The 20,952-nt window shown below is 43.0% G+C and overlaps 3 protein-coding genes and 1 long non-coding RNA gene across 4 annotated transcripts; all 4 read left to right on the forward strand.

Moving 5' to 3' along the window:
• The first annotated feature begins 627 nt into the window (after positions 1 to 627).
• Positions 628 to 3,174, forward strand: LOC115683152 (membrane steroid-binding protein 1-like). The gene is made up of 2 exons (XM_056304256.1): positions 628 to 1,041; positions 2,571 to 3,174. The coding sequence occupies exons 1-2, from the start codon at positions 738 to 740 to the stop codon at positions 2,918 to 2,920; spliced, it is 654 nt and encodes a 217-aa protein (XP_056160231.1). The 5' UTR covers positions 628 to 737; the 3' UTR covers positions 2,921 to 3,174.
• A 976-nt stretch (positions 3,175 to 4,150) lies between these two features.
• LOC115683153 (uncharacterized) lies at positions 4,151 to 6,263 on the forward strand. Its single transcript, XR_008814760.1, has 2 exons — positions 4,151 to 5,152; positions 5,258 to 6,263. It is a non-coding gene; the product is annotated as an uncharacterized LOC115683153 (long non-coding RNA).
• Positions 6,264 to 10,827: 4,564 nt separating this feature from the next.
• On the forward strand, positions 10,828 to 16,966 carry LOC115683154 (methyl-CpG-binding domain-containing protein 13). Its single transcript, XM_030607589.2, has 7 exons — positions 10,828 to 10,988; positions 12,379 to 13,047; positions 13,147 to 13,245; positions 13,535 to 13,681; positions 14,990 to 15,134; positions 15,221 to 16,575; positions 16,700 to 16,966. The coding sequence occupies exons 1-6, from the start codon at positions 10,905 to 10,907 to the stop codon at positions 16,531 to 16,533; spliced, it is 2,457 nt and encodes an 818-aa protein (XP_030463449.2). The 5' UTR covers positions 10,828 to 10,904; the 3' UTR covers positions 16,534 to 16,575; positions 16,700 to 16,966.
• Positions 16,967 to 18,186: 1,220 nt separating this feature from the next.
• LOC115683201 (uncharacterized) lies at positions 18,187 to 20,675 on the forward strand. Its single transcript, XM_030607652.2, has 4 exons — positions 18,187 to 18,345; positions 18,866 to 19,031; positions 19,367 to 19,580; positions 20,226 to 20,675. Exons 2-4 carry the CDS (start codon positions 18,882 to 18,884, stop codon positions 20,282 to 20,284), a joined length of 423 nt encoding a protein of 140 aa, XP_030463512.2. The 5' UTR covers positions 18,187 to 18,345; positions 18,866 to 18,881; the 3' UTR covers positions 20,285 to 20,675.
• Positions 20,676 to 20,952: the final 277 nt, after the last annotated feature.

Here is a 20,952-nt window from a genome sequence, read left to right on the forward strand (position 1 = left end):
GAATTGTGGCTTCTCTTTTTTAATATCAAACATTTTTCCACTTTCCAACATGACATGCTACTGACTGGCTGCCAACCTCACTAAAAGAGTAGGGGTAATCGTAATTATTAATTGTTGATAAGCTTTTCCTAGATACGAAAATTAGAAAAATCAAGAAAATCATTTGATAAAATAACACGTTATCGTCCAAGGCCGTCACGTTAATCAGGCCAAACCAAAACTATATTATATATAGACTAAATCGAGCTTTAAATAAAAGGGATATTTAAAAGGATAAATGCACTTAAAGTCCTAAAATTTATTATGAAAGTGTAATTGAGTTCTGAAACTTTATAAAAATATAATCATGTCCTATAACTTATCACGAAAGTGTAATCGAGTCTTACAACTTTAAAATAGTGCAATCAAAGGAATGACTTGTTTGGGCTAATTCGATAAGTTCTAGGACTTGATTATACTTTTTGAAAGTTTTAGGACTCAATTACATTTACGAACGAGTTTTAGGACTTAATTATATTTTTTAAAAATTTTAGGGTTCAATTGTATTTTTACTATAAATTTTAAGAGTTCCGATGCAATTATCTCTTAAATAAATACAAAAACGTCTCAGCCTGTCTTTTACGTGCGCACCCAATTTCGGACCACGCCCCCGTCGACTCCGAATCGAATTCGGAATCTCTCGCTCTCTCTCTCTTCTCTCTCTCTTCACTCTCTCTCGCTTCCGAAGCACGTCGGCGATGGCGCTGCAGCTGTGGGAGACCCTCAAGGGCTCCATCGTCGCCTACACCGGCCTCTCTCCGGCGGCCTTCTTCACCGTCGTCGCCCTCGGCCTCGCCGTCTACTACGTCGTGTCCGGCCTCTTCGGCTCGTCCTCCGACCGCCACCAGCGGCCGCGCGACTTCCAGGAGCAGATGCAGCCCCTCCCCCCGCCCGTCCAGCTCGGCGAGATCTCCGAGGAGGAGCTCCGGCAGTACGACGGCGCCGACCCCAAGAAGCCCCTCCTGATGGCCATCAGGGGGCAGATCTACGACGTCTCCCAGAGCAGTTACGCCGCTGGGCCCCTTGTTTTTGGGCCACGTCGGATGAAATCGTTAAGCGCTCGTCGCGCGGTTCCGGTCGTTTTGCCTGCGGCGGCCGTGGGTTGCGGGATCGGATCGTCGCTGTGTCGGGATGAACTTTGCTCGACCGGGTCAAAGCTTGAGTGGTCCGATTATTTGACTTGTGATTGAAGATTCTTTGACCGATTCCGATGCGATGTTCTTTCTAGGACGGATTATTGTATTGAAGATGCCCTGCCTAGTGACTCTGAGTCGGTAGAGTATTGATGGAGTTTAGGGTTTTATTATTTCAGCTGCTACAGTGGTTTTCGGGGACTCTTCGTGTTTAGTGTCGTAGTTCCTGAAGATTTGCAGCTTCGGTAGTTTTTCCTTTAACCCTTTCTCGTGGTTGGTGGCCGGCGCCTGCGTCAAGGTTTGATCTTTTGCGCGTTTGATGCCATTGGGTTCTGGAAAGTGTTCCGGTTCCGTGCTCATGGTTTGAGATTTAGGGGTGTGGGTTGTCCGTTTAATTTGATGCAGTCTAATATGAGATGTTTTTTTAGGCTGATTCATATGTGTGCTCTATTTAGCATAGTAGATAAGGAAAATTGTAAGTTGCCCCATAGACACGTGATGTTGAGGTTGGAAAGTAAATCTCTTGTGCGGCTATACCTTGTAGAGTGGTGTCGCCAAACCATTTAAATGTCCTCCCTTGCATTTAGTATCACCTGATGTGGAAAAGTCACAATAACTGAACATACCTAATTAGTTGTTCATGTCACGTCGGCACATGGCGTCTCCGTTACATGACGATGTTCCTCGTTGTCGAGGATTAAAACATTTTATTGAATGTCTCAGTGATTTCCACCCATGGGACTTCTTTGGAGTTATGTTTAGGAGAATCATGGATATGTCTCTTGAGAGAAGAGCAGGTGCTTTTCTCATGGAAAACGAAGTCTATGATGTTGTAGAACCACGTAATTGAACACGCGGCGCCAGTGAGCTGCTTGGTATAGTTGTTCATAGCTACACTGCAATTTGGTGTCCAAACAACGGGATGGTGGATGATTGCTTTCAGTTGCTTTAACACGAGATAGTGTCTTGCTTAGTATCTAGAGCTCTTTGCCTTAAGCCACGAAAGTTTTGGGAATCATCGTTTTGCTGCTCTGATCTTAGTACTTCTGCTGGCCCATCCTCCCACTGAATTCTAATTTGAGGAAGTTAAGTTCATTGGTGATCGAGTGTAGAATTGGGTGATTTCAATCGAATGGACAGCTGGTCTTAGGTGCTACACAAAAATGGCATGTTTTTATATATATCGACTGATTCAAATTCATCATGGTTAATTAAAAGTTCTGATTTCAAAATATGATGTGTTGTTTACTTTCTTAAAACATGAGTTTGGTCCAATAGTGGCCAAATATAAATAGTTGTACTAATAGGAAAAATGATAATTATGAAAATCTCCCTGGGGACATGATCATCTTTTCTTTTCTCTTGTAACGTCCGATGGCCCATATAACGTAATTTTCTGCAGGATGTTTTATGGGCCAGGGGGTCCTTATGCTCTATTTGCTGGGAAGGATGCAAGCAGAGCTCTTGCAAAGATGTCATTTGAAGAGAAAGATCTGACTGGGGATATATCTGGTCTTGGCCCATTTGAACTCGATGCTTTGCAGGACTGGGAGTACAAGTTCATGAGCAAGTATGTTAAGGTTGGAACCATCAAAACCATCCCAGCGGCGGAAGGAGCATCCACTGCTGAATCTGCAGAAGTGGCTGATAAAGATGTGCCTAAGACGAGCGAAGATGGCCCATCAGAGAGCACTGAGGCTAAAACTGAAGAAACCCCTTCATCAGTCAAACCTGAGGATGCTGAATGAACGAGGCTTGGGGAGTACTGTTGTCTGCGTGCTTCTCAGTTATCACACCCATATTCCAAAAATAACTTACTGTTATGAGGCCTTGAACACTGTACGCCGATTCTCATGGATATTTAGTTCTTCAAATAATGTATTTGGCACCCAATGAACTTAGGTATGTCGGATTTTGGAGCTGCGACTTGTATTATGCCTTGTGGCGGTGTGATAATGTACACTGTAAATGAGGATCTTAGAATATATTTTCTCCTTAAGAATGGTACAGGCGCATGACAGGAGCGGATATGGTCGATCAATGCAGGTTTCACCTGAACGGCAATGGACTCCATGAGGTCCTGCAGTATACTAGTGTCATGTGTCTGAAGTTTTCTGGTGCATTTTGTTGCGAGTATCTAACTCTTAGGTTCAAGAACTTGTCGGTTCATAGTACGGTATGGGAGGGTCCATTTTGGATTGGTTTGCGGTGAGTCAGGAGGAAAGCCATGGAAGTATGTCTCAGCATTTTGCATCTTATTGGTGCACACGGCACATATGCTATTTTTCTGGTTGTTCATGTTCTTTGGATGGGACAAGAAGGATGTACAAGGATATGGTAGGGAGTGCGCGCTACGGCCAGAGGAGTTGGGTGAAAAAGAAAGAGAAGAGGAATTGGGTGATAAAAAGAAAGAGAATCATAATACGTATACATTGGTTTTAGTATTTTGGATGGATATTCAGTTCTAAGATTGAGTAGGCAAATTTCTTTTTTGCCATAGCTATCATTTTAGAAAGTATAAATCCAGATTTTCTCAAGGAAAAGAATGGCCTTCTGTACTGGGACTGTAGTTTGATAGAAACACCTACAGCGTCAAATCCAGATTTTCTCAAGGAAAAGAATGGCCTTCTGTACTGGGACTGAAGTTTGATAGAAACACCTACAGCGTCTGGTGTGTTAAAGGCAACGTATAACGCGTCGCCTAAAATTCCAGCCTCCTGTTGTACTGCCACTTGCAAGTATACTTGTATTCAGCGGAGGCCCACTTCGAACTAAAGAGCCGGTTTACCGTGATCGTCGTTCGACACGTTCGTCACGTTTTTAGACTACGCTTGATCAGGAGATAGTTTATCAGCTGTGGTTAACCAACTTGACAAATACTTAGAACGGGATTAAATTGGATCAACAGGTACGATGGTAGATATGTCATCATTTTAATCAAACCGCGCGATGAAGACAATTGTATATCATAAATTCCGCCCATGTTGAAGCCTGACATTACAGGCCGGTTGAAAATGACCTCATTGACTACAACTGCAACTTGTAACCAAGAAGAATTTTAAAGGGTTTGGTCTACCAAAGAGGTGTTGTTTTGGCATTTCTGGTCGTAGGCATCGAAAGCGAATTGGAATTGGCATCTGATTTACATGTTTTATGCACTGCTTGGAAGATGTTATCCGGACAACACAACGAAACAATCCAAAACCACCGAATTCGTCCACAGACCACGCCTCGCTATACCCAGGGTACTTTCTTATTTCTCTCTTGGAGCCACTTCATATGCTGCTTTTCGTGCAGTATTTTGGTTCTCGTAAATCATATAATACTAGGAGGGTGATCCCGCCGATGTTGTCGGCGTGGCGTGGCTGGCATGGGACCACAAGGCTATATCGCTTTCATAGGTTGGCAGTGATTGAGCGAATGTGACATCATGTCAGTCTTCGCAGAGTGCATAGAGGTATGCAGTAATTGTCCGGGTCCCTTTAAAATTGATTCTTGAATAAAACTGCCTCGCCACTGACTTCCAATTAGTCAGTCTTTTAGTGTCTTTGTGAAGTTACACTGATATTATCGCACTTCGGCGCTGTGATAGGATAAGTCGATCCTATCAGACGGCAAATTCTCAAATGGCACGTCTCAAACGGCATGTTTCGATAGGAGCTCTCGGGTGAATTGGCTGTGATGGGGCATGTGGAAGAAACTGAATTGACAAGGTTCCTCTCAATGAAGGAGACAAGAGAATGACATGGTACAAGCGTGAACTACATCTTTTAGGGCATAATACTGACAAGAGCCATAGGGTACTATCACAGATCAACTTAGGTAAGGACAACTTTAGCAACAGGACATGAATGGTGCATCTTAACCTTGATGGTCAAGCCCACATCTTGTTATATGTCACTAATGGGCTTGTTTTATTGCCCGTTGTGATCATGATTATTTTGAAAGAGAGAGCACACGTTGAATTTTTTGGTCCCAAGGTACTTGAATTATGATTGAATGCAAAAGTCTTGTCTGTCCTGTTACAGATCCTCTATAAGTGTCCTCATCCGCCAGTCTGAAACCCAGTTTCTTCCTTGCTTCAGGTTTCTCTGCTAATACAGATTCCTTACCCATGAGAATTCATACTGCTTCACTTCTCTTCACAGTGATTGTTATGGCAACCATTCACGTCTCTAGCTCCAGACAACCTCTTGGGTTTACGTATGCAGAGTACATCCCTGTCTCTGATTTAGGAACCACGTCGTCTTCTCCAGGATCAGAGCATTTTCTTACCGCCAGTCCTCCCATTTCGATGTCTGAGAGCTCCAAGGAGAATCAGATATGTGTTTCCCATCAAGTTGTTCCAAGTGGACCAAACCCACTTCACAACTGATTGAATTCTCTCTCTCTCTCTCTTATTGGGCAGTGGTGGATTGGTATTGAGCTGAGGGATACTTTTGGTTCTCTCACTGAACAAGGAAAAGAAGAATCCTTTCTGAGATCTATGCATTATGTGAGCTAATTTTCTAGCCACCTTGTTCTTGGAAGAACCAAGTGGTAGCCGTGATTGAAGCTTCAAGCTCCAGGATATATGCGGATAAGTGATGTACTATTTCAATTGCAGATTGTAAGAAAGGAACTGTGTTATCAATCACAGTTCATGTTGCTGAGATGCTCATTCACTCAGCTCGGTATTGGCAAATTAATAGTGTCGGTTTTCCTTCCCATATGAGATTATACTAAAGAGTCAATTTCAGTTTCTCTGAGACAACACAATATTGGATTAGATAGCAGATGTTTGTAAATTATGGAGGGTTGACACTCTTCAGTTTGACTGATCGTGTGGAGTTTTACTTTATACTGATCCCAAGATCATATGTGTTACTCCTATGTTAGGGAAAGACAGGAATCTCAGAACTGGAAATAGCCTTCTGGTTAGTGTAGCAACCGCTAGATTTCAAATTGCTGCCAAAAGATGGAAAAGAAAAGAAGAGGCAGTTCCTTGAAGCCTTGTATCAATTTTGTGGATGTTTTGACATAACCTCCCTTCACATTCGTGATGTCTGATGTCGATTAATTTTGCATATCCAATCGGTCTTTCTATCAGTATATGATGCACGATCTTTGTTTTCTTTTTTTCTTTATATATGATGCATGATCTTTAAGTGGTGATAAATTGTCTTTCTGTTTCAAAAACAGAGAATGAATCAAGGATGAGCAAGAAGATACAAGGCATGCATCACAAGCTAGATCCAATTTGTTTATAATACAACCTTGGGCTATTAGAAGTTAGAAATTCTTTTAATCTAGGCATCAAAAAGATGTCAAACAGAATAGTTTGACTTTAGTAGGTGATATTGAAAGAATCCCAGGCTTTTAAGTCGAGACAAAACGAGGGGAAATGTGGACTCTGATCATGGTTGCAAGATGAATGTAGAAACAGAAGCATAAAACAGAGAATTTAGCAGAAATGAAGAAGCTGGGATCTGCTTTATTGTTATTAGAATGGAGAAGTTGGTACTTCTCAGTACATCATCTCCTCTTTGCAAGTCAACTTCCTTATTTTTATTCAGCCGATGATGAATGCATATTTTAGGACCACCGAAGTTTAAGGATCAATTATTTTCTCATACATCATACAAACTCCCAAATATTATAGCAGAAGTCAGAATGGACGATCGACGTTTGCACACTTCTCTCATCTGATTTGTACGCTTCAACAGAATCATGACTCGCCAGGTTTTGCTCGGTCAACAGTTAAAGTATACATCAGAGCAACAAATACTCGAGCAGTGAATTTCCGAGCACGATGATTGACAAGAAGCAGTGATAATATTTGGTCATACGCCCGATTTCATCTCATTTATATCCTAATCTAACAAACAAGCCACGCACGGTGATGGCATTCTTTCTGACTTTGTGGATTTAATTATCCAAGAGATTTGTCAACTGTTCATTCTTTATTTCTAAAAGTACTTCTCACATGCATCATTCTCCTCTGGTAGCCCCCGCATGCTCGGAAGCATTGTCAAAAGTCATCATAAATTCAGAATAGGAATATCTCTCGGGTATACTTTGCATTATATATGCAGAAATCAAGGCATGAGTTTCAAAATGTTAGAAAATGGGCTCATCGAACCAAACAAGCAAACGAGAAAAAGAGTCACTTTACAAAACTTTCTTGCCAAATGTTACATCCTACTAGGACAGACAACCTGCTATTCTTGACAATTTGATATGCACTCCTCTTTGTCTTGATGGTTTGAAAAGCTCAGATTTTGTTGCTGATTTGAAAAGCATGCCATTGTCTTTAGTTGGACCTAGCAGCAGAGTTTCTGAAACGAAGTTTGTGTCCTACGTGTGTCGTAAGTATGCGAACTGACAAATGTCTTGGACGAAGTTCACACAGGACATGGCGTCAGATCAGACGGCTCGAGAAGTCGGTGAAGATCCGGGAATTAGGTAGAATGGTACTGCCTGCTGTATATGAAGGGCCTGCAATTTTCTTTTTCTTTTTATTTTACGGAAAGCGACCACTCGAAAGTCAACTTATATAGTTTTCTAGAGGCATGCGATTTGCTAACATGAAAGAAAGTCTTAGCATCGTGTAGTTTAACTCAGAGAAAGGAGTTTGAATTAGTCTTTCAACAATATTAAATCTGATACTCTGTATAGTGCTCATAGCTAGGTTGGTCCCTTCTTCTTGTTGGTGCTGAGCCATCTTTGATCACCATCTCTCAATACTCACAAAATTCATTATTAATTACAACTCAGATTTCTCTGCACTATATAACTCAACCGAGGCTGGTCCATTATACATAGACTAGACTCTTGAAGCTGCCAAAGCATTCAAAACTCTACCAACTTATCATTCAACCAGTATACTATTTCCGGGTCTTTTCCCACCTTGAGAACATGAAAGCTCACAAGTCTCATCTTCTGCTTGTCATGATCTTCATGATATCAGCTCTGTTCCAAGTCACCAGTGGCCGTCAGATCAATGAAGGCACCGATGGAGTGAGCAAACAAAGATTATGGGCCAAGTATTCTCCTATCTTCTTCCAGAGCATCTCTTCGTTTCGCAAATCTGCCAAATCCGGGGGTGAGAAACATGGCTCGATGCACGTGGTATCACGCAGACTTGTCCCGTGTGGACCCAATCCACTTCATAACTGATTTGATTGTGCAGAGTGTCATCTGATCCCTGTTCTTCCATTTTCTTTATAAAAAGCGAGTCTGTACAGAGGTTAAAAGGATCTTTCGACTTTTGTCTGGTGAGATACTGTGTCCAAAGAGGAAGGGAGGGGGATTATTAGCTACTGTTTGAGCGAGCCTTAAAGAGAGTATTACCGAAAAGGTTTGTTTCAATCTATATTTCATCTGCATGTGTACTCAGTTTGAGAAGTGAAACTGCCCTTTATGGGAACATGAACACTCGATAAATGATAACAGAGTTGTCATTAGAATACCGCAGCTAATCAGATGGATGGATGATTCGAAAGGGACGCATCCTGCAATTCGCTTCTGCGAAGCAATCCCAGTAAAAGGATTCGCACGAGCAGTGATGACAGGCATGCCCAAAAGATCGAGACTGCACGTTCGAAAGAGCTTTTACATTAGCAGCCTGGAGTAATAGGAAAATTTTTTCAGCATGAATCTAATGTGAAAAAGAAAAAGATTGCTCAGCAGATATTGAGACTCAAGATGTTATCTATTGTCCATGCAGTTCTAGCTATTAGCCCTGTGTATTATCCATGGACAACTGATCTTTGTCAGAATGGAGTGTGGTAGAAGAGACTAATTCTGTCAATGGTTCAGAGGAAGTGTCCATAGGGAAATTGATCTGAATCTCGAGCACTAGAGAAACACATGTTTTCAGCGACGAATTTGGCTTGAATCGGCTTTATCTGGACTAACTTTGGATTAGAACACAATCTTATATCTCAAATTCCATCCGTTTTCTCATTCATATTAGTTGAGATTGATGGACTAATGAATGTGGAAACTGTCACTTACCGCGAAAACTTATAGATTTTCTTGGACCCTAACAAGTACAAGTCCACAAGTAATTAGGATAATAGCAAACATGAATGCCCTGATCATTTTGCTTATGCCAAAGACTATAGGTTACTGAAGAAAGATAGCTAATTCCATTTCAAATGCAGGAGAATGTTTAGGGCCAGTGAAATTGTCACCAGCCCAGCACAGATGAGGCCCATTGGGCCGGACCCAGCTCAACCTAAACTTCATTTAGGTGGGCGGGCTTGGACAAGCGACAATCCTCAACACTCGACCTGCCCAAACTCGACTCATTTGTTACGATATTATTTTGGGTCAAGCGCAGTTTATTATCAACCAAAAAAAAAGTACAGTTTATTCCACTGAGTTTAAGTGTATATGCAATTTGGTCTTCTTAACTTTTTGTTTTATGCAATCGAGTCCCTCCATCGTTCTCTATTTGTGCGATTTGGTACTCTGAGTTTTGTTTCGTTCATTCAAGTCCTCTGAGGTTCTTTATTTGTGCAGTCAAGTGCTTCATTTACCCGCGATATCTAACATTGTCATATTAGGGTTTCCATTTTTTCTTTCTTTTTTCATAGTTAGTTTTTCGCTAATTTGGCGCCACCTTAGCATTGCAGGACATTTTATACCACAACGACAATGCTACATCACTAAGTACAACAAGAGAAGAACGATTCGCTCAACCGTGTTCTTCTCACGTCGCGGATCGGTACGGGCCCTAACCTTTTAGGGCTCGGTCCCCACTCCGTCCCGACCCCGAACCAACGCCTTAGGAAACCTCAAAACAAGGTTCACGAGGCCCGACCTGAGAGCTCGGGTCATGGACCGGTGTAACCAGAACCCGCATAGAGGCCCATACATAGAGGCCCATACCCAAGTAAAACTCCCAGGCCCAGGCCCAAGCCCAAGCCCAGTAGGCCCTCATCATTTTTGTCCGAAGAGCGAGCACGCACGCCCGCACGCACACGCAACCTCGTAGTCCCCACTCACAGGAGTGTCCAGTTGCTGCCCGTAACCAAGGCCATTGGGGGATGGGCGCCGGGGGCACATCTGGAAAATCACCCACCGAGCATCGCCCCCGGCGAAATGCCGAATCTACCCCGCCGTATCCAACCCAAAATCTCCTCCCGGTCTTCCCGTGCTCGCGCGAGCCACAACTTCTGGGGTCGAGCTTCTTCCTCCCGCTTTTGACTCCCAATCCGACGAGGAAAACAGAGGCGAGCGCACGCGGAGCATGCGGCCGTCAATGGCCACGATGACGATGTCGTCGCCGTCGTCGCAGGAGGCGCGGGATTCGAGGAGGGTCGTCCGTCGTGATATCCGCGGACGGAGGAGGACAGAAGTGTCCAGGGAGGGGGAAGTAAAGCGGCAGTAGAGCGGGCGTAACGGACCCCCCCCCATTCCATCTCATTTCGACGTCAAAAGATCAAAAGGGAAGAGTTAGAGCTTCGCTTCTCGATTGGCAGCAAATCCGAGTTCGGCAACACGTGGTCCTCTAATTTACCCTTTTGCCCCTCCCCCTCCTCCCCTATAACGCCCTCTTGCATATGCTCTCTCTCTCTCTCTCTCGCTCGCTCTCGCTTTCGTGCGGTCTCTTCATTTACTCCAACGTGCGCAGAGAGAGAGAGAGTGAGAGGTGGTGTGGTGGGGGGAAGTGATTTTACGGGAGTGGGTCGAGGGCCGGTGATCGGCGCCGGAGAGGGCCGGGGCTCCGGGGGGGGAGGGGAAATGGCGGACGACGGCTCCGACGAGTGGCACCCCGCGGGCTGGACTGTGGATGTCAGAGTGAAGCGGAGCGGCCGAAAGGATAGGGTAAGGCTTGATTTTGTTTCAGCTTCTCGGAGGGAACGGGGAGAAAAGCTTCGGTTTTGCGTCCTCTTGTCTATTAATTCGTTCCGCTGCGGATGGATATGCTCCGTCGGGTGTCTTTACCTTTGTGCTCTGGTGCTCGTTAGCCCGGGAGGTTTTTCCTGTTAGTTCGGGGTGGCTTTCAATTTTGCAATTTGAGGTTGCTGTTAGCTGCTTGCTTTTGGTTAAGCTATGTCGCGGGCTGGCCATTGAAATTGGCATTGTTGACGTGGGTTTTGGAGGTACTTGTTCATTAGATTGCATATGCTGCGGTTGGGGCACCGAGGGAGATGGCCGGGTCTTTCTCATGATCGTCCGAAGTGTCGGGTTGCATGCAGTGTTCAGGGCTTTGTGGTAAAAAAAAGAAAGGAAAAGGGTGATAGGTCGATAGCTTTCGATGTCTCCGTTTGTTAGTTGGAAATTAGTTACTGGTGTTTGGATGGAGGGAATCGTGGGGAATAGAAGGGGGAAATAGTAAGATGCCTTTTGGCGGGATGGCGGTTTCGTAGCAAGAAAGCGGGAAGTTTGGGTAAGTAAAAGGAAAGGAGTTGATCTTCCTCATAATTAGTTCCACGATTCTTTCCTAAAGTGACGGGTTATGAACGGAAACGGAAATCTAACTCCCTCGAAGCGTAAACTGGCATCTAAAGATATCGAAGCCAAAACCGCTCATTTCAAGAGCACGGCTTGATACTGGTCAGTTCATTTCTGTTTCTTTAGATGCCAGTTTATGCTTCGATGGTGTTAGATTTCCGTTTCCATTCATAGTCCCATCACGTTTGGAAGGAACTATAGAACTAGTTTTGAGGCAGATCAAACTCCTTTCCTTATGGCTACCCCAACTTCCCGCTTTCTTGCTATGTTACCGCCATCCCGCCAAAAGCATCTTACTATTTCCCTTTCTCTTGATCTTGTTCTCTTCTTTCAAGGCCACCTTGTCCATACATAGTTGTAATCTTATTACCGATCAAGATATGCAGGTTTTCACTTCCATGCTCTTATATTAAGAGAACATCCATTTTCCTTTCCTCTGCCACTCGAACTCTGAAGGTTTTCAGGAACAAATGTGTATGTGATGTGACTGTGCTAGTTCAGTCTATGACAGCTTATATAACTTTCCTTTTTCTATTGAGTAAGGAAGGAGAGAGTGGATCATATTTGCTTCCTTCTCTTAGCTGATTTAATGAATTTCAGCGCAGAACCGAGATGAAAGCATTCTGTAATAAATGCATGTGCGGTAATCTGGGAATGGTTTGGCTTCAGTTTATTCCTGTGGTCATGAGATCTAATGTCTCAATTTATTTCCGAAATTTTTGGTAGTTGCGACTTTTACGGGGTTTCCATGTCCGTGCAGCTTTACACCTCTCCTGATGGAATCAGATTTTCTTCCAAGGTGGAGGTGTTGCGCCATCTGAAAACTGTACAACACAATTCTCCTCAATCGAAGGAGGAGAAAAATGTCCTCCTTGAGCAATCTGTGGGCAGTGCTTGTGATGGCATTGCACACATCAACTCCTTTCCATCAACAGAGGATAAAAAGGTCCACCCTGATCAATTTGACAAAAATTGCAATGATCACATTGTAGGAAACTGCACCCCTCCGTCCAAAGAGGAGCAAAAGATTGGCCTTGAGCATTCTTCAAAAGATTTTTCGTGCAATACTGTAGAGAGCGGCTCTCCTACTTTCAAAGGGGAGAAAATTGTTTGTGGCGGTGCTGTAGACAGCTGTACTCTTCTTCCCGTAGGACAGAAGGTTGATCTTGATCGACCGATGAAAATGGTTTGTAGTGAAAGTGCAGAAAACCACTCTACTTTAATCAGAGAGGAGGACAAGGGCAGCCATCAGCAGTCCCCAAAAGATGTTTTCAGTGACACTCCATGGATCAGCTCTTCTACTTTTGAAGAGGAGAAAATATTCAGCCTTGAGGAATCTGCAAAAGAAGCTCATGAAAACAAGATAGAAAGTGGCTCTCCCAATTTGAGGCAGAAGAACAAAGCGCGGCGTCAGCAGCCTACTGTAAATGTTCGTGAAAAAGTTGTTTCCATTGTCTTGTTTTGATGATTGTGCTGTATTATCGTCTTTCACTTCTAATTTAAGTTTTTGACGTTTCAAGCAATCTAGGTTGTAGTTGAAAAGGTTGTGGCAGAAGGGTTACCCGAGGGATGGACCAAAGAAATGAAAGTTAAAAGGAAGAATGGTACTGTCGTCAGGAGAGATCCGGTATTTGATCTCATCTCTTGTTGTGCTCATACTGAAGTGGTATCAATTTCCAATCTTTTGTATGTCGCTTCCATCAACTTTCATATTTTAAATTCAGTATTCTTCTACCATGGCTTTGCATCATAGCTTAATCTTCCTTTATGTCTAGCTCGGACTCGATGCAATCCAAGCGGGCAATGCATGAACTATCCTTCATGCTCTTATTTTATATATAAAACCATCTCAGATTTTTTTTGCGTTCCTAGACCCTGGAAATGGTTGTTTTTGAAGTGGCATCCAATTTCTGCAGTACTACACTGACCCTGTGAGTGGATATGTATTCCGTTCGATGAAAGATGTCCGTCGCTATCTTGAAACTGGGGACATTGGGAGGCTTGCATATAAGCCCCTAGACAAAGATGAGATTGATGCTGATTTAGAAGACAGCAAAATCACTGTGAGTGAGTATGAAGTTTTTGTTTTGCCATCAGTCAACTTCTAATTTCCCTTTACTTTACATGAATACCTCAGTTCTCCGATGGCACATCGTTTGTATGTGATCTACTCTATTGAGAAATCGTGATGTTGTCGCCCTTAATAGCTAAGATTTAGTGACTGCTGGTGAAACTCTTGGAGCACTTGTAAATATGGCAAGTTCAACGTAATCTGATTTACTATTTCCTACTCTAAGAGGCTATCACTACTAAAATCGTGGTGCATGTGTCTTTTTTCTTTTTTATGTGTCGGCTGATGGAATAGATTGAGATTAGACTTAAACAGAGAAATGTATCTTCATGGCATTGCTTCTTTGGGAATCCTGGCATTATGAGATATAGTGGTCATAAGGAGTAAGGATGACGTTATTACTGTACCTGCAGATGTGGATATCTATTGGAGATAGAGAATTTAAAGGGTATTGTACATGAAACCTATGTAACTGAAAATCCTGATAAATCTACCAGACTAGATGGGAAGCTTTGGGTTTAGTCTGGTTTGGGTCGAGGTCCAGTTCAGGTCCGTCGAGTGTATTTGGGTTTGGGTTGGTTTCTAAATATGTTGTTTGTCACATAACCATACATTTTAAAGCAGAAAATAAGGATGACGAGAAGAAATAAAGAGTTATAATTGAGGAACCAACTGAGACTGGCTGGATCGATCTGTTGTCCAGTCCAGGTTGGTTGGATTGATTTCTTTCTTTCAAACTGCTGTCGATACTATGGTTGTTAGTTTTGTTCGATTTGATATTTTACCAATTGAATCCCTTAAAGGAACAAAGAACGAATTCAAGTCTAACGTCAATTGATCAAAAGGATGTGAATCTTACTATCGAGTTCAACATGTTTTTGACAGATCCATGGAGCACCTGATTTGACCAAAAGATGGAAATGGAAAGAAATGTCTCGTAATTGTTCATACATAGACTGTCACTTAATCATCTATATGCTTTCAAAACCCTACCTTAGTACCTTCGTCCTCATATTTCAAACGAATTATTCTACTCACAGGTGTGAAAGTTATCCTGGGAACATATTTAGACGAGTGGTGTTGAGTTGATGACCATGACCTATGGTTCTTTCATTTAGCTCTAAAGGTGTATTGCATGCTTATCTTGACAGTGTGGATGCCTTAATTCTTAGCCTTGCATATTGTTTTTACTCTGCTTTACAGAGATTAGTTCTTGTTGTTAGGTTGCAAGTTGAAATCTCATTCAGATTTTTGTAAGATTTGGACTTATCTGTCGTATTGTCTTTTCGTTCTGCCTTAGTCACCTGTTGTTACCAAGAAGCAGAAATTATCGGTTTCTGAAACTGAAAGTACAGATGATCAGGGATCACGACAGAGTGAACATGCGACAGATAAACATATGTCTATATCTGACCAACCTGAAGAAGTCGTGCCCGTACCTGGATGTAAGCCTAATCACCATTGTACTTGAAGCATCTTCTTCCCTATCTTTATATGTTATAAACAAGGCGACCTAATTATGATCTTGCAGCTTGTGGAATCTCTGTAGATGCAGTGGGCAGGGAGGGAACTAATTTTGGCAGCTCAAGACTTGCAGATGCTGAAGGTCTAGAGCAGAATCAAGAGAAGAGCAACTGCAGTGAAAAGGATCTTCCAGTTCCCGAAGGCAGAGCCCTCTCTGAGGAGCATTCGCCGCATACGGTGGTGGCAGAAGGAAACAAAGAGACTGAAGTTTCCATCCAAAAATCCCGGAAGAAGAAGAAAGAGATTGATGTGCCTCGGCGAGCTTCAAAACGACTTGCTGGAATTGCTGTTGATCCCACAGTGGAAATAACAACAGTTCGAGCAAATAGAGGCCCAGCAAAGCATGTCAATCAGGAAGAAGCTAGTCAGGCTAAAGATACCACAAGTGGTAGTGCTGTTGCTCCGGAATCCCAAAGTATGGATCAACTTGGGCTGCAACGAGACACAAAATGCACTGGCAAAGCGGAGGAAGCTGAAGATCCTTCCAAGCTGGTGGCTGCTTGCAAAGAAGATCCTGAAGACTCGGAAGGAAACAAGGAAGACGATAAAAAGAAGCAAGGAGGCACAAAACCATCACAACAGGAGAGCTTATCTATTGCAAGTGAACATCCTGGAAATGTTGAATCTATACATAAATCTGAAGAGAGCCCAGTACTGCCTTTTGATCTGCCTTCTCAGGATATACTTTCTGATCCATGCATTGAGTTTGCTATAAAAACCCTCACTGGTATAAGTTTCGATACTTCCACCGAGAATGCACTTGAATTCAGCAATAGCAGGAACTCTTTCGGGGACTTGGTTCACTCAAATGTGCATGGTGAAAACATGGAAACTGAGAAAGAGGACAACGAAAAGCAGGGGTGTGGTGCTGTTCTGCCACTTCAGAAACTAGCTCAGCCAGAAAAACATGCGGGGAAAGTTAGTGCTGTAGAAACTGCTGGTGATGTGCCAGGCTCCTCTCTGAACTTACCTTTCGGGGATTCATGGGAGGATCCGTGCATTGAGTTCGCAATAAAAACTCTCACTGGTGCGATTCCTGTGGAATATGGTTTGGACGTACATGACCTGATCCAGCAACAGATGCGTTCATCACAAATGCAAGAAGCTAGTGACTTGAATTTGTCCAATGCTGGTCTAGATAACTTTTGTCGGACTGATTTGTTGTGGCAGCATTCTGATACGGCAGTTAAGCCCGTCTGTAGACCTCAAGCGGGGTTAGTGCCCGCGGCACCACATACCAGTAATGTTGATTTCCAAAGATCAAGTGGTAGTGTTCGACGCCAACACCGTCAGGACAGAAGCAACAAATGCCAGAGATAGGGCGAAACCGCTATCCCATTTTAATCAAATGAATCTGTACAGGTAGGAGAAACATTTAGAGCATTTAGAGCAGAAAGTTTCGAGCTTTGATTCACCGTGCTTTCCAAGCCAGAATAGTGAGCCTTTAGTTTGGGTTCATCATTTCTGTCCATCTTTTCTGGTGCAGGTCCATCATAAGCTCTCTTCCGGATGCAAATGCTTCCTGAAAGGAAAGTCTTTTGTATTGATTTCTCTAGTTAGTCTGACATGTCACCTTATTGTAATCTGTAATCTCGTGTCGCCATGGAACGGTGTACCGGGCGTTTCCCATTGTGGCTTTTTTTCCCGCAGTTGCTGCCCTCACAGATACACCTTTTGTTTGTTAAACCAATCATTATTCATTTAACTTAGCTTTGACTCATAGATAAGGAGGGTAGTGGGGGTTCTCCAAGAAGTGCCTGTTGTTGCTCCTTGAGGCATTTTGTTCGATAGGCTCATGGGGATGCTTGCTCTGTATTATGTCAATAGATTCTGGAAAATCCAAGGGGCCCCAAGTGGTAGCTTTTAGTTTCTTTAGTCCTCCAGCTGCTGGGTGCCCTTACCCCTTGGGAGATAAAGCTGTGGCTAAACTTGCAAGTGTACATCTGATTTAGTACAACTGTACCAGGTGCACTTTATTTTAAGCCATGGATGTCTAGTCAACTGCATTGCACCAAGGTGATGCTGTCTTCTCTCTTTTTAAGGCCGCCAAGGTTATTCCATCTTTGTTCTTCTTTTCAAAACGGCGACTCCTCACGAATCCAGTCTATTATTTCTCGTAGAAAATGACTATGGCAAGTCGTGATCCGCGTGCTGGCAGAGAAAATGTCACAGAAAATGTGGAAGTTCATTTGAGGAAGGAAGAGCCGCGGTCGTTGTCGTCTTTTGTTTAACCCGAAAATGTTCTGTTTGGCAAGTCAAGCGAATGTAAGGCAATGGCATTCGATTCCGATGCTGAAAATGGTCACCGAAAACGCTAGGGTTTTCTTTTGGTGTGTTCTGTGAATGTGCTTCGCATTTACTCCGATTGTTTTGATTTTGAAACAAGTTCGGTAACGAATTTCGGGTCATTTCTAGTTTATGACTTGAAACCGAATTGAACCGTCAGAAGCCCATTGTTTTTACTTGTCGCCTGAACCGAAAGGAAACCCGTTTAGAAAAGATCCGAAGTTTTTTTGTTCGGGTTAGATTGGTTCGATTTGAGCGGTTTTTCTTACAACCCATGAACTTACATACCAAATTAGGTGATGAGCGCCTTGCTGGCTTATTCATCAAGGTACACTAAAAAATAGCATCATGTAAAAACCTTCAAATAACTCGATATAAACTCTTCTCTCCGTTCGGACATCAACAGACTCCAAACTCTTATCAATTTCAACAAACGTGTCAGTTTTAATTAAGATTTGAATGGAGAGGTTATGACAGCTTATAAGAAATTAAAAGTTGACGATTTCAAAACGAAGTAATCAATTCCAAGTGCGATTTTACTGGAGATATAGTTTTGGGTCGGAAATTTAACTGGACACAAAAAGAACAAGAAAATCGAAATTCCAATTAAATTTGGCGGGGACCCAAAATAAAAAAGAAAAAAGAAAAACCCCTTCATTTCCAGTTCGCGCGCTCTTCCGATTGAACAAAGCAAGTTCCTTCGCAAATCTTCTACAAGCTTCGCAATCGTCTCTCTCTCTCGCTCTCTCGGAGATTTCTCCATCGGAATCAACCTCCGTCGACGGCGGAAACCTCCGCATCTCCGCCTCCTCCGGCGCCGCCTCACCGGGTCCGATCTCTTCACAGGTCCTTTCTCAACCCTAAGCAACCGAGCGGCTGTACTCGCGAGCAAGAAAAATCGTTTCTTTCTCGCTTTCTCATGATTCTCTTCTCGTTTTTATTTTTTCAATTTTCGTACGCTATAATGGTGGGGGATGTTCTACTTGTTGCTCCTCGAGCTCGCAATGTTTGTCGAAGATCCGAGAATCAAAGCTGGGGTTTTTGTATTGGCGGGTGGGCATTGATTAGGAGTATTTCGTTTTGGTATTGCAGATTTTTTGAACTAGTGTAATTGAATGAGATTGCTGTATGCTTTATTAGACTCGGAAAATCCCGAGGTATCGTGTCGTGGAGCAGGTAGGTGACGTCGAACGAGCTTGGTGTCGGTCTATCTTGGTGGCTTGTTATTGCCTGCAGGTGTGATCTCTCCGGTACCGGCAAATGTTTGCTTTGCTATTGCGGGCGGTGGATAATGCTCTCGGTCCATTAGATTCTGGAATGTCTGCTTCATTATAGAGCTGATCCCAAGCATTTCTGATGTTTGCAGGGAGGATACGACACCAATGCAGATTCAATTGAAGTGTGGTTGTGGGGATGGAAGCTGCCCTGAGTGGGCCGTCGTCGAATTGCAAGGCGTGGTTGAAGTTCAGCCTTCGTTCCAAGATCAGCTGCAAAACCTTGAAATTGGAAAGCTTTGTCGTCCTTCGTCGCAGGTTCGTGTAAATGTCATCTCTATCGAAGTGTCTTAGGGATGGTTGCTTGTTGTGTCGAGAAATAGGCTTTGCTTATTTCTATCCGAGGATGTAGTACCCAACACCCACCTCCCCCTCCCAAAAAGAAAAAATGCTTTTTTTATTTGTATGTAGCTCTATTTCCTTAAGTACTTTCTAGCTCCGCCTGGACTTGCTTTTACTTCTGGCTGTTGTAACAGAGTAACTGGAAAATTATCTGTGGCTTTTCAGTTTGTTTTCAAGATTTCAGTCCTCTTCTGATTCTTTTGTCTTGACATACCAAAATTTAAGCTTGTTATATTGGGGTTTCTGTTCAGGAAGTCTACACTTTTACTGTTGGCTATCATGAATTAACGGGCTCAAAAGTGCCGCTGAAGAAACCATTTCTGGTATTGAAGAAAGTAAAACTTGTGGATGCGGAGCAAAGCTCTAATACTGATTCAGCCGATTCACCGAAGGTTGAGCTAGAAGTTGTTGGCATTATCAGGCATCGGATATTGTTCAAGACCAGGCCAAAGGCCCTCATTTCCCGTAAGCACTTCTATGCTGCTACTTTTAGTGATGAAATTGATAGTGAGGCTCTTTCTTTGGACTGAAGTGCCTGTTGAATTGGGATTGAGATTGCTTGTGACTTTGCTTTGTGGGACATATGATAGTCTTAGATTTCGCTTTTAACTTTGTAAAACCTAGAAGGGATTCCTTTTAAGCTCTTAGCGTTATGTGCTTCTTAGTTGGTTCTTCTTCTTTGACCCTGGAGCTGGCTGTGCTTATGCGGTTGAAAACAATCGGCTCTTAAGGATGGCAAGCTGTTTGGCACAATTGAGCTCTTCCCATCCTTGAGTTCTGGACTAAATCACTCGCTTGCATGTTTGCCGACAGAATTTTATTTCTTGTGCCATCTGTATATCCAGATTGCATACCGCCGTTCTCTGAATATATGAATGGTTGAAGAACCCACGTTATCTGTCCCATCATCTTAGTTCTCTGTGTCTGTACTGTGCAGTTTCTTATTACCTCCTCTTTGCCTCTTTCCTGCTTAAAGTTGGGTTATTTAGTTTATCCTATTTGTTTCATCCTTTCCTGGTGGGTCAATTGTATGTTGCACAGTTAGGATAGTTCTTAATACTGACTTTTTCCGTCTGATGATGTTGTTTCCCGACTCTCATTCTCCCTCAGGACCAGAACCGGTTGTCAAGGAAAGAGCACGTGCATCAGGTTCAGTTGCGTCAAACTAATCTCAATAATATGAGCAAGACTGTTGGAGGACCTGGAGTTGGTACTTTATAGACGAGGACTTTCCAGACTAATTATGGCATCAAATCAATCCTCCCATTAGTTGCCTAATCTGTTCTATGCAGAAGTTACCTAAGTCTTCTGGAATGTGGAAACTCTGAAACCCCTCGAGGTTTGACTGAAATCTGCCCTAGTTCTACAGCAGGAGAATAGTAGTTTGGTTGCCTTTCTACTTGTACTTGTGTTTATGTATGTGCTCTACTTAAGATATGATCTATGTAAGTTCTAGCTCTTCCATGGTTGAAATAACGAACTTTGGCACTTCTGGCTTCGTTGAAAGCTCTACTGGCCACTGAATTCATTTTGCTGGCTGATATATTCTCGTTTTTCATCTGTGCTTGTGTTGATTCTGTGTTCTTCCTCTCTCTTTTTTCCCTCGTCCTCCCAATCCGTTAGACTTGTCAGATACTCCAGAGCATAAGAGCTATGGTCTTCCTTTCTGTGTACTGTATGCAAACTGAAATTAGGCATGTGATTCAGAATCATTTGATGATAAATGCAACATGTAAAGTCTTTCAGTCCAATCTTTTTAAGTATAAGAGAGCAAAGATACCGTAAGTAAACCTGATTCTAGAGACATGAACGCCAAATTATGATCAACCGAAAGGGG

The sequence above is a fragment of the Syzygium oleosum genome, unplaced genomic scaffold, assembly GCF_021117445.2.
Source record: "Syzygium oleosum isolate NSW1041296 unplaced genomic scaffold, Sole_v2.1 Sole_v2.31, whole genome shotgun sequence".
NCBI classification, from domain to species: domain Eukaryota; kingdom Viridiplantae; phylum Streptophyta; class Magnoliopsida; order Myrtales; family Myrtaceae; genus Syzygium; species Syzygium oleosum.

What these genes read in the sequence shown, in the direction of transcription:
- LOC115683154 (XM_030607589.2), top strand. Translation starts at nt 10,905, where the DNA reads ATGGCGGACGACGGCTCCGACGAGTGGCACCCCGCGGGCTGGACTGTG. An exon ending in CTGTCGTCAGGAGAGATCCG is followed by an intron (nt 13,246 to 13,534) that starts GTATTTGATCTC and finishes CAATTTCTGCAG; the next exon opens with TACTACACTGACCCTGTGAG. An exon ending in TAGAAGACAGCAAAATCACT is followed by an intron (nt 13,682 to 14,989) that starts GTGAGTGAGTAT and finishes GTTCTGCCTTAG; the next exon opens with TCACCTGTTGTTACCAAGAA.
- LOC115683152 (XM_056304256.1), top strand. Translation starts at nt 738, where the DNA reads ATGGCGCTGCAGCTGTGGGAGACCCTCAAGGGCTCCATCGTCGCCTAC. An exon ending in GATCTACGACGTCTCCCAGA is followed by an intron (nt 1,042 to 2,570) that starts GCAGTTACGCCG and finishes ACGTAATTTTCT; the next exon opens with GCAGGATGTTTTATGGGCCA.
- LOC115683201 (XM_030607652.2), top strand. Translation starts at nt 18,882, where the DNA reads ATGCAGATTCAATTGAAGTGTGGTTGTGGGGATGGAAGCTGCCCTGAG. An exon ending in TTTGTCGTCCTTCGTCGCAG is followed by an intron (nt 19,032 to 19,366) that starts GTTCGTGTAAAT and finishes GTTTCTGTTCAG; the next exon opens with GAAGTCTACACTTTTACTGT. An exon ending in GCCAAAGGCCCTCATTTCCC is followed by an intron (nt 19,581 to 20,225) that starts GTAAGCACTTCT and finishes ATTCTCCCTCAG; the next exon opens with GACCAGAACCGGTTGTCAAG.